This window comes from Oncorhynchus keta, chromosome 13, assembly GCF_023373465.1.
Source record: "Oncorhynchus keta strain PuntledgeMale-10-30-2019 chromosome 13, Oket_V2, whole genome shotgun sequence".
NCBI classification, from domain to species: Eukaryota; Metazoa; Chordata; class Actinopteri; order Salmoniformes; family Salmonidae; genus Oncorhynchus; species Oncorhynchus keta.
The window spans coordinates 36,913,610-36,926,806 of record NC_068433.1 but is presented as its reverse complement, the minus strand read 5'-3'; the positions used below and the strand labels follow the sequence as shown (position 1 = coordinate 36,926,806).

The 13,197-nt window shown below is 43.8% G+C and overlaps 1 protein-coding gene across 1 annotated transcript in view; it reads left to right on the top strand.

The window, feature by feature from the left end:
* The window catches only part of LOC118392255 (TBC1 domain family member 22B-like), a 175,246-nt gene that overhangs the window by 143,370 nt on the left and 18,679 nt on the right, over positions 1-13,197 (top strand). The window contains exon 13 of the mRNA XM_035784045.2: positions 5,392-5,487. Within this exon, the coding sequence (XP_035639938.1) occupies positions 5,392-5,487 (96 nt within the window). The remainder of the gene's footprint in view (positions 1-5,391; positions 5,488-13,197) is intronic.

Here is a 13,197-nt window from a genome sequence, read left to right as displayed (position 1 = left end):
GGCAGGTGGTTAGAGCATTGGGCCAGTAACTGAAAGGTTGCTGGATTCGAATCCCTGAGCTGACAAGGTAAAAATCTGTCGTTTTGCCCCTGAACAAAGCCGTTAATCCACTGTTCCCCGGTAGGCCTTCATTGTAAATAAGAATTTGTTTTTAACTGACTTGCCTAGTTAAATAAAGTTTACATTTAATCAAAATAAATGTTTTGAGAGAAAGCAAAGGCACAAATTTGGAAGGCATAAAGGACAAGGAAAGTCATAGAGAGAGGAGAAAGAGCATCCAGTGCCTTTTCTTTTATTGTGGTCATTTATTAAGGTCCCATTCCCCCGAGGAGCAGTGAGAGAGAAACAATTAAAATGATCCACGAGTAGACGCTGCTGCAGTTAACTGACACTTAAAGGAAAACTCCACTTAAACGAACTTTGTTTTTATTCATTCTTCTTCTTGAAAACGTGACTGCTGACATGCACAACATTTTTGGACTGTATAAATCTAATTTTATTTAGCAGATGTTATTGCCGGTGTATCGAAATGCTTGTGTTTCTAGCTCCAACAGTGCAGTAGTATCTAACAATTCACAACAATACATACCAATCTAAAAGTAAAATAATAGAATTAAGAACTAAATAAATAATAGGATGTGAAATGTCAGAGTGGCATTGCTTTCCGGTGGTATGTAATAGCACCAAAAAAAACTATTTGGGCTAAAAATGTCAGAAATAATGAATATAAAAAATACTGCAAAGTTGCTTCGGAGCTAAAAGCGTATTACTCCGTATCAACAGTGGACTGATGAAAAAGATACCAAAATATAGTGTATTTTTTCCTTTAAGGTGTACCCTGGCATCACTGCCATGTATAATTCTAATGATGTATGATTACACCCACTAGTCTAGTTTACCATTGAATACTGTCTGCTTATTGAAAGTGACCTCTAGTAGGAAGTTAGAGCGGTTGGATGATGAAGAAAGACTCAAAATGGGGGAATGGTATGGAGTAGACTCCCGAGTGGCGCAGCGGTCTAAGGCACTGCATCTCAGTGCAAGAGGCGTCCCTCCCTGCAGTCCCTGGTTCGAATGCGTCACATCCGGCCGTGATTGGGAGTCCCAATAGGGCAGTGCACAATTGGCCCAGCGTCGTCCGGGTTTGGCCCGGGGTAGGCCGTCATTGTAAATAAGAATTTGTTCTTAACTGACTTGCCTAGTTAAATTAAAGGTTATAAATGAATAATAATTGATAGTAACTCATGTGAAGCTACCATATCACATGCTTCATAATTAGAGGTTGACGATTAATCGGAATGGACGATTAATTAGGGCCGATTTCAAGTTTTCATAACATTCGGAAATTGGTATTTTTGGGCGTCGATTTGCCGATTTAAAAAAAAAATAGTTTTTTAAAATATATATAGATTTTTTTTACACCTTTATTTAATCTTTTTAACTTGGCAAGTCAGTTAAGAAAACATTCTTATTTTCAATGACGGCCTAGAAACAGTGGGTTAACTGCCTCGTTCAGGGGCAGAACGACAGAGTTTCACCTTGTCAGCTCGGGGGATCCAATCTTGCAAACTTACAGTTAACTAGTCCAGGGCAATAACGACCTGCCTCTCTCTCGTTGCACTGCCTGTTACGCAAATGCAGTAAGCCAAGATAAGTTGCTAGCTGGCATTAAACGTATCTTGTAAAAAAAAAACAATTAATCATAATCACTAGTTAACTACGCATGGTTGATGATATTACTAGATATTGTCTAGCGTGTCCTGCGTTGCATATAATCTGACTGAACATACAAGTATCTAAGTATCTGACTGAGCGGTAAACATTCATTCAAACAGCACTCTCGTGCGTTTTGCCAGCAGCTCTTCGTTGTGCGTCAAGCTGTTTATGACTTCAAGCCTATCAACTCCCGAGATGAACTTGGTGTAACCGAAGTGAAATGGCTGGCTAGTTAGCGCGCGCTACTCGCTCTGAGCCTTGGGGTGGTAGTTTCCCTTGCCCTGCATGGGTAGCGCTGCTTCGATGTGGTGGCTGTTGTCGTTGTGTTGCTGGTTCGCGCCCAGGGAGGAGTGAGGAGAGGGACGGAAGCTATACTGTTACCCTGGCAATACTAAAGTGCCTTTAAGAACATCCAATAGTCAACGATTAATTAAATACAAATGGTATAGAGGGAATAGTCCTAGAATTCCTATAATAACTACAACCTAAAACTTCTTACCTGGGAATATTTAAGACTCATGTTAAAAGGAACCACCAGCTTTCATATGTTCTCATGTTCTGAGCAAGGAACTGAAACGTTAGCTTTCTCACATGGCACATATTGCACTTTTACTTTCTTCTCCAACACTTTGTTTTTGCATTATTTAAACCAAATTGAACATGTTCCATTATTTACTTGAGGCTAAATTGATTTTATTGATGTATTATATTAAGTTAAAATAAGTGTTCATTCAGTATTGTTGTAATTGTCATTATTACAAATACATAAAAAAACAAAAAAATCTGATTAATCGGTATCGGCTTTTTTGGTCCTCCAATAATCGGTATCGCCGTTTTTTCATAAAATGTACATAGCATAGATGTGTTGGAATTTCCATGCAGAGAAGTGATTTGCTTAGCTGTTGGCTTAGTCGATGTTCCCTACACAGCTATATCCATATTAACAGTCTGCACTCTGCAGTGTGTCAAACCTGTGTATGTTTTAACCTCAATGTGAAGGGAATGTTTCCACAGCCGTACCTCCAACAGTTAGTTACCCTTGAAGAGCACTATCCCTGTCCTGTCTGTCCTGCCTGTTTATTGGCTTGAGGAAGGAACACAGCCATTGATTTTCATTACGTTCTCTCCGTGTCTGGCATAAATGACGGCCCGTCGCCCCTCGCTGTGAATACGCAAATATCACCCTCGCCCTGTGCTTTGCTTCACTGTGCTGCGCCACTGAACTGCAGCACACCAGCCCCGGAATGGAGAATGTAATTTTTGAACAACCCCCTCTTCTCCAGTGAGAACAGCATTAGTCCTGACTATTTACTCAGGAAAGTGGGAATAAGTTCCCTTCCTTCAGAGAGTTTTTGAAATGGCGCTGCGTCTGTAAGAGACGTCCCAGGGAAGTTTTGTAGACACACTGGTGGAACTAATCATAAGCTGGCCCAGTCGGACCCAATTGGGTTATTGCTTAGTGGGAGCTGCTCTCTCGCTCCCAGACACACACAGTATGCGCACATTATATCTCTCTGCTCCATCTCTCTGCTCCCTCTGTTTGATTGTTGATTTTGGCTGAGATAATATGCAAATATACATACAGTTGAAGTCGGAAGTTTACATGCACATAGGTTGGGGTCATTAAAACTCGTTTTTCAACCACTCCACAAAGATCAAAACTATGGTTTTGGCAAGTCAGTTAGGACATCTACTTTGTGCATGACACAAATTATTTTTCCAACAATTGCTTACAGACGGATTATTTCACTTATAATTCACTGTATCACAATTCCAGTGGGTCAGAAGTTTACATACACTAAGTTGACTGTGCCTTTAAACACCTTGGAAAATTCCAGAAAATTATGTCATGGCTTAAGAAGCTTCTGATGGGCTAATTGGCATAATTTGAGTGAATTGGAGGTGCACCTGTGGATGTATTTAAAGGCATACCTTCAAACTCAGTACCTCTTTGCTTGACATCATGGGAAAATCAAAAGGAATCATCCTTGGGTCCAATTTCCAAATGCCTGAAGGTTCATTCATCTGTACAAACAATAGTAGGCAAGTATAAACACCATGGGACCATGCAGCCATCATACTACTCAGGAAGGGGATGCGTTCTGTCTCCTAGAGATGAACGTACTTTTGTGCGAAAGGTGCAAATCAATCCCAGAACAACGGCAAAGGACCTTGCTGGAGGAAACGGGTATAAAAGTATCTATATCCACAGTAAAACGAGTTCTATATCGACATAACCTGAAAAGCCGCTCAGCAAGGAAAAAGCCACTGCTCTAAAACCGCCATAAAAAATGCCAGACTACGGTTTGCAACTGCACATGGGGACATAGATCGTACTTTTTGGAAAAATGTCCTCTGGTCTGATGAAACAAAAATAGAACTGTTTGGCCATAATGACCATCGTTATATTTGGAGGAAAAAGGGGGAGGCTTGCAAGCTGAAGAACACCATCCCAACCATGAAGCACGGGGGTGGCAGCATCATGTTGTGGGGGTGCTTTGCTGCAGGAGGGACTGGTGCACTTCACAAAATACATGGCATCATAAGGGAGGAAAAGTATGTTGAAGCAATATCTCAAGACATCAGTCAGGAAGTTAAAGCTTGGTCGCAAATGGGTCTTCCAAATGGACAATGAACCCAAGCATACTTCCGGAGTTGTGGCAAAATGTCTTAAGGACAACAAAGTTGAGGTATCGGAGTGGCCATCACAAAGCCCTGACCTCCATCCTATAGAAAATGTGTGGGCAGAACTGAAAAAGTGTGGGCGAGCAAGGAGGCCTACAAACCTGACTCAGGTTCCAACTTATTGTGGGAAGCTTGTGGAAGGCGACCCGAAACGTTTGACCCAAGTTAAACAATTTAAAGGCAATGCTACCAAATACTAATTGAGTGTATGTAAATGTCTGACCCACTGGGAATGTGATGAAAGAAATAAAAGCTGAAATAAATCATTCTCTCTACTATTATTCTGACATTTTTACCAGGATTAAATGTCAGGAATTGTGAAAAACTGAGTTTAAATGTGTTTGGCTAAGGTATACATAAACTTCCAACTTCAACTGTATGCAGTTAAGTTGACTGGATGTTGAGAGTTTGTGAAGACCAGTATTACTGTAAGCACTTGAACATATTGTCCCATTTCCACTCCTTTAGTTCTTCAGTCTGTTTTAAGAGCTTTAATTGTCTTCCCCTGGATAGCCCTTTAGATGAGGGCTATCCAGGGCTATAGAAGAGGGCTATCTCAGACTCGCTCTCTCTCACTTTAATTCCCCTCCTTTATTTAGCCCTGTAAAAGCCGGCCTGGAAATGTAATGAGCGTCTGAATGAAGGCAGGAGAAAAAGTAAAGGGCAAATTTAACAGGGATTTGTCTTTCAGCTTCTAGTCGATTGTAAATTCTCTGATTGTGACAGAAAATATTTAATATCTTCTGTCTCTTTCTTTTTCCTGTCTTCTCTCGCTCTGCCAGGCAGTAAGTGTCCAAATTCCCACTCTGAGTGTAGATTTGTCTTCCTATCAAACATAATGTCAAGGTAGAGTAGGCCTAAGTGGAGAGATGTAGATGGAGGGCACTGGGAGGATGCTACAGTATTATCTTCGCTGTCGCTCCACTGCTGCTAACGCCTGATATGTTAGAAAATGTGTTTTGTTGTGTAATTCTCTCTCTCTCTTTGCAGGCTGAACCAGAGGGATTCTCTCACTTCCATCTCTATGTGTGTGCTGCTTTCCTGGTGCGATGGAGGAAAGAGATTCTGGATGAGAGAGATTTCCAGGTAAGAGAGAGAAGGATGGAAATGTATGTTGTCATACCTACATCACCTTTTTCTGAGGTTCTGGGTGAGAAAAATACCCCACTTAATAGTGGTGTTTCCATCACTTTATATTTGAAAGAGTGAGTGAGGTCTCACTCTACTCCCATGTTGCTCTGTTTAAAAAATTGTGTAATTTGGGCTTTGGTCATTTGGCCACAGATGGTGCTGTTTAAAAGTAGTGCACTGTTTATACAGGGAATAGAGTGTCATTTGAGACTGTGCCACTAAGTATGAATGTGAGTCCCAGTAGGGCTGAACAGAGTGTGCCAGCCAGTGTCCTCTTCTCCCCCAGCACATCCCAGACCAGCACCACGCTCATCATTAACTACAGGGATCAGGGGTCACAATGGCTGCATTAGTGGGATGACAGCAGCAGCTGCTGCAAGGTGACATTGGCATGAGGCAGGAATCAGACTTTGGGCCCTTTCCCCTAGTTCCTCTCTTCTATTCTCTCCGTTTCTCTTATTGACGGATGTATCTTCTCTTGTCTTCTCTCAACCACACTCTGAAGAGTTTTAGGTCAATGAGTGCTTCTTCAACTTTAATAAGACCCGTTTCGAAGTTCTCCTTTGCTCTACCTCCTAGTCCCTCATTAACCTTCCTCTCCCTCCTTTTCCCTCCCCCTCTTCCTTCTTCCTTCTCTGTGCAAATTGAATTGAAACTGGTGTGTGGTTGAATATGCAGAGGTTCAGTGGTGCATGCCGCGAGGGGCTCTGTGTGTCGGTGTGTGTGTGCACACGTGTGAGCATGCGCCTGTGTGTATGTGTGTCGCAGTTGATTTATAGTGTTTACAGTGCCCACTGATTTAGTATTATCCCTGCTGCACGGCTGCACCACACACACACACACACCTTGGCATGCAGACTGCCACCGACGTGCCAGAGGCCCTAACACTCGCATCCATCTATCCTCCTTTCCTCCTCCCCTGGGAGAGAGAGGGGGAAGAGAGGTGACTCTCTTTTTCTCTGTCTTTATTTCATCACTCTCTGTACCTCTCCCTTCTTCAGACCCTCAGTGTTCCTCTCTCTCTCTCTCCCTCTCTCTCTCTCTCTCTCTCTCTCTCTTTATCCTTTTCTCTCCCTTTTGCTTTTGCTCGTTTTCTTTTGCTCTCTCTACCTCCATTCTTCTCTCTCTCTCTTTAGCTGAACATGCAGTGCATTTGGAAAGTATAGGACCCCTTGATTTTTTTCCACGTTATGTTACAGCCATATTCTAAAATTGATTAAATTTTTTCCCTCATCAATCTACACACAATACTGCATAATGACACAGCAAAAACAAAAACAAAATGATATCACAACAAGTTTGGAACACCTGTATTTGGGGAGATTCTCCCGTTCTTCTCTGCAGATCCTCTCAAGCTCTGTCAGGTTGGATGGGGAGCGTTGCTGCACAGCTATTTTCAGGTCTCTGCAGAGATGTTCGATCGGGTTCAAGTCCGGGCTCTGGCTGGGCCACTTAAGGACATTCAGAGACATGTCCAGAAGCCACTTCTGTGTTGTCTTGGCTGTGTGCTTAGGGTTGTTGTCCTGTTGGAAGGTGAACCTTTGCCCCAGTCTGAGGTCCTGAGCGCTCTGAAGCAGGTTTTCATCAAGGATCTCTCTGTACTTTTCTCTGTTCATCTTTGCCTTGATCCTGACTAGTCTTCCAGTCCCTACTGCTGAAAAACATCCCCAAGCAAGACCATGGTGCTTGCCTACGGAGCTGTGAGGGGAACGGCACCTCAGTACCTCCAGGCTCTGATCAGGCCCTACACCCAAACAAGGGCACTGCGTTCATCCACCTCTGGCCTGCTCGCCACCCTACCACTGAGGAAGTACAGTTCCCGCTCAGCCCAGTCAAAACTGTTCGCTGCTCTGGCCCCCCAATGGTGGAACAAACTCCCCCACGACGCCAGGACAGCGGAGTCAATCACCACCTTCCGGAGACACCTGAAACCCCACCTCTTTAAGGAATACCTAGGATAGGATAAAGTAATCCTTCTCACCCCCCCCCCTTAAAAGATTTAGATGCACTATTGTAAAGTGGCTGTTCCACTGGATGTCATAAGGTGAATGCACCAATTTGTAAGTCGCTCTGGATAAGAGCGTCTGCTAAATGACTTAAATGTAAATGTAATGTAAATGACATCCCCACAGCTGCCACCACCATGCTTCACCGTTGTGATGGTTCCAGGTTTCCTCCAGACGTGACGGTTGGCATTCAGGCCAAGGAGTTCAATCTTGGTTTCATCAGACCAGAGAATCTTATTTCTCATGTTCTGAGAGTATTTAGGTGCCTTTGGCAAACTCAAAGCGGGCTGTCATGTGTGTTTTACTGAGGGGTGGCTTCCGTCTGGCCACTCTACTATGAAGGCCTGATTGTTGGAGTGCTGCAGAGATGGTTGTCCTTCTGGAAGGTTCTGCCATCTGCACAAAGGAACTCTGGAGCTCTCAGAGTGACCATCGGGTTCTTGGTCACCTCCCTGACCAAGGCTCGTTTTCCCCTAATTGCTCAGAGTGGTCAGCTCAAGGAAGAGTCTTCCATTTAAGACTGATGTTTGCCACTGTGTTCTTGGGGACCTTCAATGCTGCAGAAAGATTTTGATACCCGTCCCCAGATCTGTGCCTCAACACAATCCTGTCTCGGAGCTCTAAGACAATTCCTTCGACCTGATGGCTTGGTTTTTACTCTGACATGTACTGTCAAATGTGGTAACTTATATAGACAGGTGTGTGCCTTTCCAAATCATGTCCAATCCATTGAATTTACCACAGGTGGACTCCAATCAAGTTGTAGAAACATCTCAAGGCTGATCAATGGAAACATGAGCTCAGTACCTGAGCTCAGTTTCGAGTCTCATAACAAAGGCTCTAAAAACCTATGTAAATAAAGTATTTCTGTTTTTAATCTCTAATAAATTTGCAAAACTGTACAACCTGTTTTTGCTTTGTCATTGTGGGGTATTGTGTGTAGATTGCTGAGGATTTGTATTTATTTAATCCATTTTAGAATAAGGCTGTAACGTAACAAAATGTGGAAAAAGTCAAGGGTTCTGAATACTTTCCGAATGCACTGTATATATACAGTCACCACTGATTTACACCCATACCTTACACCCACTATGAAACCTCAAGAGAACATCTATACCTTTTTGACTATAGAGCTACGGGCCATATTCACTTTTCTTCTTACTTAATTCCATACAGTACTGTATCGAGTCTACTTGGAATGAGATGGAGGTTTGGCATTTCCCTCTGGGGATAAGTGTGATACCCTGCAGAGAGATAGGCATCAAAGAGAGGTATAGGCAGAGAAAAGAGTGAAGTGTGATTATGAGAACTGAAATGAGTGTTCAATCTAAATGTGTGGATTGGCTATACAATGAGTCACCACGGCGACCGTGTTACAGGATGAGACTCGGGTTAATGCCAATGTGTGCGTGCGTCTGTGTGTGCAAGTCTGTGTGTATGTGTTTGAGTCTGTGTGTGTGTGTGTGGCTGACATTCTCCCTGTCAGTGTTCTGTGCCTCCTGCTCTGACAGTTCTTTGACCATCTGCAGCCCCAGCTAGCCAGTACCGTCCTCTGTACTGACCACTGATGTCTTCTAGGCCAGGCCTATTCTTGGCAGAAAGGCTGGCAATAAGTTTGACCTAATTGGGCAGCCAGGCAGCGGAGGACCAGAACTTGACATTAGACCCGAGTTCCCCTCCCAATCTCAGGTCCATTATTTAGCAGGCAGGCAGGGGAGGACCAGAGACCAGACCGTACCTCCTTCCATCATCCCAGGCCGAGGCCTGCTGTTCAGGCCAACCTGCCTCAAGCAAACCCACCCCAGTAATAGGGCTTTGATCCCCTGAAAAACAATCCTACCTCTGGGCTTCTTCCCTTCAAACTCACATCCAAGACTGTGTCTTTGGCTCCAAGCTAACTAACCCACCCTAGTCTTTGGCTTTGCCCCTATTAAGTGGCTTTGGCTTTGACCTTAGCCTCCATCAAACCGACCTCAGACTCTAGTTGATAGCCCCAGGAAATCCCCCCCACAGTGGGGCTGGTCCCCACCAGCAGCCCACCCACCCTGACCCAGCCCAGCTCCAGGCCTTGGCACCATCTCCACAGGTTGGCCAGGCCTCAGTCTGCTCCATTACTCCCACACCCAGTCTGTCTCTCTCAGCAGTGACCTTTCGTCTGGGTCTTGTGATTACCATCCAGTGATGGTACAGACCACACTAACTCCCACTATTTTGCTTTCCTCTCACACTACTGTACTCTTCTGGTAGCTCCAAGCTACTCTTGTCCAAATTTTCTGACTGAGTCTCAAATGGTTCTCTTTCCCCAATATAGTGCAGTACTTTTGACCAGAGCCCTATGGGCCCTCGTCAAAAGTAATGCACTATAAAGGAACGGGGTACCATTTGAGACATACATTCTTCCTCTCTCCTCACTGGACTACAGCAAGGCTCAGTATTGATGGAGTGAACACTAGGGCCCCCCTGGTAGGGTGTAGCAAGTCATTGACATTATGACTGATTATTAATATATAATAATAATAATATATGCCATTTAGCAGACGCTTTTATCCAAAGCGACTTACAGTCATGTGTGCATACATTCTACGTATGGGTGGTCCCGGGAATCGAACCCACTACCCTGGCGTTACAAGCGCCATGCTCTACCAACTGAGCTACAGAAGGACCAAAAAGAAAACAGGCTTCAGTAATCCATTATTCACTGCTTCCTTGTTGTGTGGTTGGATTGTGGGGTCATTCCAATGCAATTCAACTCAATGCAGGATAGAACATTCAATTGACTCTGAGTCTAAAGGGTTATTGCATCCCTCCTCCACCTCCATTAAACTGAATGACCCATAGAGGAGTTATGTAATAAGTGCAGTGCATAGTGATGCCATGGCTCTGTACCCAACCCGTCCGCGTGCGTGCGTCATTGTGCGCAAATTCAATTTGTCCGCCCACACCAAACGCGATCACGACACGCAGGTTAAAATATCAAAACAAACTCTGAACCAATTATATTAATTTGGGGACAGGTCGAAAAGCTTTAAACATTCATGGCAATTTAGCTAGCTAGCTTTCAGCTGCTAGCTAATTTGTCCTATTTAGCTAGCTTGCTGTTGCTAGCTAATTTGTCCTGGGATAAATGTTGAGTTGTTATTTTACCTGAAATGCACAAGGTCCTCTACTTGGCAATTAATCCACACATGAAACAGTCAACCGAATCATTTCAAGTTATCTCTCCTCCTTCCAGGCTTTTTCTTCTCTTGACTTCATATTGCGATTGGCAACTTTCATAAATTAGATGCATTACCGCCACCGACCTATTTCGTCTTTCAGTCACCCACGTGGGTACCTGCTTCTATAAACCAATGAGGAGATGGGAGAGGCAGGACTTGCAGCGCGATCTGCATCAGAAATAGAACTGACTTCTATTTTAGCCCTTGGCAACGCAGACGCTTGTTGGCGCACGCGAGCAGTGTGGGTGCAATAATTGAATAACATGCATGTCTACATTTATTTTGCAGCGCATGCAACGCAAGCGGTGTAGTCAGCCTGTTAGCCTGGGGGGAGGGATAATGACAGCTTCCTGTGGTTCACAGACCTTGTTCTGGTCAGCCACTCTAATCACTGAGTATATTCGTATAGCTCCCAAGAGCACTGCTTGTGACACAAAGTGCATTGGGTTTGTGTGTGGGTGTGCGCACATGCATGTGCAGACACAGAGTTAGTTTTCTTGTTGTGTGTGTTGACAGAGAGTTGAAGAGTTCACCACTCCTCTCCACTGTGCCTGCCATCTGCTCTCTTCTTTCTCTGCTCTACCCCTCTCGCCTCTATCCCCTCCTGGCCCCCCTGCAGTGAGCCACCACAGGCCACAGGCAGCCAAATGTCACAGCCCGCTGGCATGTACTGAGGCCAATATGCAGCAAATGAGCCCTCATTATCTATTTGTTTATCACATAATGGGAAGCCTTTTCTCAGGCTAATGAAACAGACACGAAGGCTGCAGCCCAAAATGGTACCCTATTCCCTTTACTGTTTTTGAACAGGACTCTGATCAAAAGTTGTGCGCTATGTAGGAAATAAGGTGCCATTTAGGATTCATCCAAAGATTGTTTTTCCTTCCAGCCTTTGATTAGCGATTACATTTCCCCTGGCCTCTGGTTTCACAGAAAATGATGTGATGATATAACTTGTCTACAAATCAGGACAGAATCGAGGCCCACCATCTTGTAATGCATCCTGGACATTACCTTAAAGCTAGAATCCTTCATTGGAGAAATCCTGACATGTCTGTTTGGGATATTACAACAACAAAGAAGTTCCTGCAATCAATGAACACTGTTTTTTTTTTTTTTTAAACCTCTGACATCATCGCACACGCGATAGAACAGCAGAATATGTACCGCAATATTTTTTACCATGCTGCCGGATGCTCCTCTTCTCCGTTGAATCAACACAACAAAATTATAACAAAGGCACTGGGGCGAAATGATCTTTATTGCAGGATATAACCTGTGCTTATACGGCTTATATACAGGCGCTACTTAAACAGCCATTCCTATGCTCATACAGATTCCTCAGAGCATCATTAGCCAGTCTAAAGTCAGCAGTCTACAAGCAATCTAGCGGTAGCTGCTGTCTTAGCTGTCCATTACTTGTCCGATACAGATGTCTTTGTCCTGCCATACACCAGGGGCTGGCTCACCTGACACCTCCCACACACCTTCCCTCCCAGCCTAGCCCTGTACAGAACAGAGTCGTAGGCCCTCTCTATCTCTGTGTGTCCGTCTCTTACTCTCTTGTGAAAGACACCTGTGATCTTTGTGACCAGTGTAACACGTTTAAATGTGGGGTGAGGGAGAAAGACAATATAAACGGGTCTAATCAATCTTCCACTGTTTGACTTGATTTAAATTGAGTTTAGCCTATAATGGTGAGGGCTTGGAGTTGAGACGCTGTCGTGCAGGGGTTGTTGTATGGCTGTTCCAGGGTTCTGTAATCTGTATCTGTTCACAGTTCTACACCACAGCCCTGGAGCACTTACCCTGATACACACTTGCAGTCGTCGAGCAATGGCACATACACACACACACACACACACACACACGCACGAGATGGCCCTTGCAGCTCCAGCAGCCAATCAAACGTGTGAAGCAGAAAACTTGGAAGTAATGCACTCTTATTATCGACATCATACATGAGTGCAGGCTTTAATTAAAAAGAGAGGATGTATGGCCATGTAATAACCTGCATGTTAACTCACACATACAATATCACATTATATAATTCATGCCTCACTCACACTATCATTCATTCCCTTAATATTAGACTGCAGTTTCCATTTACATTTTCTTCCGCCATCAGGTTTATAACACTTTATTTTTAATTGTTTAAATAATATTTGTCAACTTTTTGGACAATACAAAAAAAAATAGACAACTCAACATTTACATACACAAATATTAATGACCTCACACTTACTCAGACCCACATGTTCCCACTGTAACTTCACCCATCCTGCCCATCTCACAATAACACTTTCTCATTTCTCATCCCCTGGACATCACCAGTGTTTGCAATACTTCATGCCATCTAGCTTCGAACTGCACGATTCTGCCTCTCTCTGTAGCCCAAGTTTTTTTTAGTATTTAGATAATAATGCATTTGATTTATCCAC